Genomic DNA, 4,536 nt, shown 5'->3' with positions numbered 1-4,536 from the left:
TGATCTTGGTCACCAGGGAATGAAATTTAAGATGCACTTGTTGACTGATTGGCCGGGTGGAAGCCATACTTGCACCAGGCACATGTAGAAGAAAAGAAAACCTTGGGTCTCGCTAACTCCAAAGTAGAGTTCTAAGAAGTTAGAAAATATGCTATGTTCTTTTGGGATAGACAGTCAAGAATCCTTGGGTCCTAGTCTCCTGGGTGCTCATAATCAACTTTCCATGCTTCTTCCTACTGCCAAACCAACCCCCCACTTCCCCAAAGCAGGCACAGCTCCCAGCTCTTAAAAGGATGATCAGCTGACAGGGTAGTATTAAGAACTCCTCCTAATCGTTCTTCTTCATTCTCCACTTCCCATTCCACCTGCCGACCCCCGTCCAAAGAAAGGTAGCAGAAGGACTTGCTTATCTGTGCTCAAACGTTTGTCTTTCATTTTGGACATGATTTCACAGCAGCATATGTGGAACAATGATTAATTTTCAGCTTAGTAGACAGCAAAAAATATATATATTTATATAATTAGGTTTAAATACTCATAAAGAATTAATAACTAACATTATCATTAAGGAGACTACATAATAGAAGGGGTGGGGGAGAAGCCAGTTTAGCGTAGGTAGGCTCTGAAAGATGGGAGCCATTGATAATGGGCTTGAACAGAGTGTCCTGGCGACTTCTCGCCTAGGGTTCTCCTGCGGGTTTACAAGGTGGGTGGGACTGAAGAGTTGTCAGGGCGCAGTGTGTGGAGTAGGACAAGAGGTGAGGATTTGGGTTCAGAAGACTATAAAGGAGGGAGGAGCATCCTTTAGATAACTATCACAATCTTCTTTTCACTTTAATCAACCATCTTTTTGAAGAAACGTTTGCCTAAGATCCTTCCCTACTCAGGCCAGTCAGTGTCCTGGTTGGTCCCAATAAACACTGCTTCTCTACACGTTCTCCTGCCCTCTTCCCATGGCCTCTCTTCTTCACGCATCCTTCTACAGGGGCCTCACTTTCTTACTGCCTCCAGGGCCGCGCAGAAAGGGCTTGATCCCGCAGTCACTGGTTTTCTTCTGCCTTGGGGTCCCGGCAGGTGCACTCATCCAGGTCGCAGTCAGCAGCGAAAGGAATGACCTGGGGGAAGAGAAGAGCGCTGAGAGGACCCCTTGGCTACTTTTCACCCAGCCTTCTCGCTTTTCCTCATTGGTCCTAGAGGAAAGGTGGATGCTGTCACCAAACTGAAATGCAAACAGGTCTCTCATTGCCACACCATGTTGCCAGAGGCAATGGATGCCTCCCTGGCTTTGTTTTCCTCCTCTAGAAAGCAAGAGATCAGCAGTGACAGCCACCTGCAGGGGGGGTGGGGGGTGTGAGTAAGACAGTGATCGTAAACTGCTTACCGGGTCAGGCATCTTGTAATTACTCTAGGACCGTTAGTACTGCTACTTGTCCGTTGCCATCATTTCTACAACTCCGGCTCTTAGCACAGTGCTTTCACCTTCACAATAGCTAAGTCAAGGCTTCAGCATCTAGCTCTCAGACACCTACTTCTTGGCATCATTGGGGGCAATAGGATTATCTTAGCTATCTTTATCACCAAGAATTTTTGCCCTTTTAAAAACCACAATATGCTTTGGTTCTGTGAAAGAGTACATCTCCTCTATGATATTGCTTGGGGCCAGATTGTCTTCGTTATACAGTTGCCTTCCCATGGGAGCAGATAACCTCATGTTTCTTTTGAAGAGCCGAGGGTGGGTTTGAACTGCCTACCTTGAGATTGGCAGCCTCATGCTTAACTGAGAGAGCCACCATGGCCCCATAGCCCTAGAGAGCTCAGGCCAATTTGCTGTCTTCCAGCATGAATTGGTACCAACAGACAGCACTTTTTTAAGTGCCCATGCTATTATCCAAAAAGAACTCTTGTGGCACTGTGGGTTAGGCATTGGGCTGCCAAGGGAAATGTCAGTGTTTCAAACCCATCAACCTCCCTGCAGGAGAAAGAGGAAGCCGGCTATTCCTGTGAAGTTGTACCTGGTTGGAAGCCCTGGAGAAGGCTGCAGTGGATTGGAATGAGCCCAATGACAATGAGTGTGCTAGCGTCAGAGGAGCAGCACTTGGAAGACATGGTGAGAAGCAATGGCAAAGAGCCTCCTCTTTTGGAGGCTGGGCATTAACTGGGCAAGAATAATAGCTTTACAGCATACACTAATGGTCCAAGTGGGCTCAGGAGATGGAGTGGGCAACTGGGCAAGCAGGCTAGAAAATGCAAAGAACCATCTGGGTAAGTTTTCCAGGACGCTTGCATATAGGAAGTAAACTGTGACATAGACGTCAGCAGCAGGGCGATGTGGCTGCCTGCTCAACTCTGACTCTGGAACACCTTGGCCGCTGGCCCTTTGTTCAAGGTCAATTCAAGATGTGCAGAGTGGGGAAGGAGCGGAGAATGGGTTGTTTTCTCCCTAAGGGATCACACTGCCCTGTGGAGAGATGACCTCTGGGACCATGTGAGCAGAGGAGCTAGGATTTCTGATCGGCAACCTAGCTCCCGATCCATTTCTCTCGGCTTGGGATGTATCGGTGTTTCGAGCAAAAGGCCAAATTGCACAGGGACATGATGATCCCCCGAGCGCCCTGCTTTAGATGAGGTCAGCCATGAGAGCGGTGAGGGCAGCGGCTGGCACACCGGGAGTGTTCCAGATACGTGTGTTCATGGATGCGTATGTATGGTAGGCATGGCTTCATGTGCAGATAGTAGAAGGAAGGAAATAAGCAAAGTACATAAGATCGATGTCTTACATATTTTGCTCTTTCATCAAATTGGCCAAACTAGCTCCGAGTACCCTTGGCCCCCTTGGAGTGTTAGCCATAGTAATACAAAATGCCAGTGGACTTGATTTCATAGGTTTATTTGGAGCATATCTGTAGTACAAGAGGGGTCAAAGGTATCAAGAAAACAGCTGAGATTGTGGTCCAGAGAGTTCTCCAGCTGACCATGGCAACCACTCCACATGCACCCACGATGTGCGCCCAACACACTGTGTATCATTCTTTACTTCATCAGACAAGTTACTAACTGGTTAGCATTTCCCTGGTAGTCACGCCTCCCCAAGTGCTGGAGGCTGTACTGCCCCTTCCTACAAAGAAGGTCTAGGAAAAGTGAGAAACAGGTGTGAGTCTTTTGTGGCTATAGGGCCATGTTTTTCTGAACCAGCCACTTTACTGACTAGTAAAGAACAAGTATGTTCTGTGAACCCATTCTAAAGTCCATTCCCCTTAAACCTATCTCTTGAGAAGTTCCCATGCCTGTCCACTGTAAGTAATCCTTCTTCTGGATTGCTGACTCAAAACCAATTATGGTACACTGTGAAAAAGAGCTCGCCACCACATCTGCCTTTGTTCCTACCCGGCTGCCTCCCCTCCCCTCCCAGGTGCCCTCACTCACCTTCTTGGAGGAGAGTGTGGAAGAGCAGCAGTCTCCTCCGTCGTAGTGGCAGTAGGCCCGGTTGTTGATAGTATCACACCACCCGTCTGCTTGGAAAGGCTGGCAAGGAGATTCAAGTCAGTGTCTCATTCAGCTTCACGATGCCCCACCTCCTCTGCCACCAACATAATCCACGGAATTGGAGAGCGATTACGGTCAAGCGTTCAGGGCAGGGTACACATTGATCTAACATTCTCAAGAAATTAAAACGTCTCCAGATAAAACCATTGGACCAAAGACATTGTCAGATTTCACCTGCAGCATCAACCTCTGTGCTACTGAAGGGCCTAAGTGGCTCACATAAACCAGCTGGCTATTTTGACCACAGCCATGTTATCATATGGTGCTATGGGCTTGGTGTTGGACTGCTAACCACAAGGTTTGCAGTTCAAGCCAACCAGCTGCTCCAAGGAAGAAGGATAAGCCTACCTGGTCCCTAAATATTTATAATCTTGAAAATCCTCTATAGGGTTACCAGGAGTCAGGAAGGATCGAAGAGGAGTGAGTCTGGGGCACATTGTGGGTATATGATCAGGAGGGGCTGTCTCAAGGGAAGGACAGCCTGCTTGGTAAAGTACAGGGTTAATGGGAAAGAGGAAGAGCTTCCACGAGAGGGACCGACACAGCGGCAGCAATAATGCAATCAAGCAGGGCCATGGCTGTGAGGGTGCTGCGGGTCTGGGGTATCTCATTCCGCCTCCCATCGGGCTGCTATGAGTTGGAACCAACAAGACGACATCTCACAACAAAACAATAGTCTCATGTACGTCCCAGGGTGGTACAAAGGGTTAGCAAAAAGGGTCCAACTAGAGAGATCAGGGAAGAAAGGCCTGGAGATCCACTTCCCAGAACTAAGTCCTTGAAACCCCTCTGGTATATCATTCTGATTTGACCCTGATTGGGTCACCTTACATGAGAATCAACTTCTCAGCAACTAGGGATTCCATCTCTAAAAGGCAGTTCCACTTAGTTTGACTGCTCGGCTTCAGAACTGCTTGTGAAATAGACAGTCCATCAGCAGAGATGCAGGAGGATGACATATGCAAAGGTGAGGCAGATTTGGAGGGTAGAAGC

The 4,536-nt window shown here is 48.1% G+C and overlaps 1 protein-coding gene across 1 annotated transcript in view; it reads right to left on the bottom strand.

The window, feature by feature from the left end:
* Positions 1-934: 934 nt before the first annotated feature.
* The window catches only part of PAPPA2 (pappalysin 2), a 350,680-nt gene continuing 347,078 nt past the window's right edge, over positions 935-4,536 (bottom strand). The window contains exons 22-23 of the mRNA XM_004706814.2: positions 3,424-3,522; positions 935-1,115 (exon numbers count right to left, since the gene is read on the bottom strand). Of these exons, the coding sequence (XP_004706871.1) occupies positions 1,041-1,115; positions 3,424-3,522 (174 nt within the window). The 3' untranslated portion in view covers positions 935-1,040. The remainder of the gene's footprint in view (positions 1,116-3,423; positions 3,523-4,536) is intronic.

This window comes from Echinops telfairi, unplaced genomic scaffold (assembly GCF_000313985.2).
Source record: "Echinops telfairi isolate 266 unplaced genomic scaffold, ASM31398v2 ScPeMD7_7424;HRSCAF=8462, whole genome shotgun sequence".
Taxonomy (NCBI): domain Eukaryota; kingdom Metazoa; phylum Chordata; class Mammalia; order Afrosoricida; family Tenrecidae; genus Echinops; species Echinops telfairi.
Note: the sequence above shows the minus strand (reverse complement) of the source record. Positions and strands in the feature narration are given on the sequence as shown.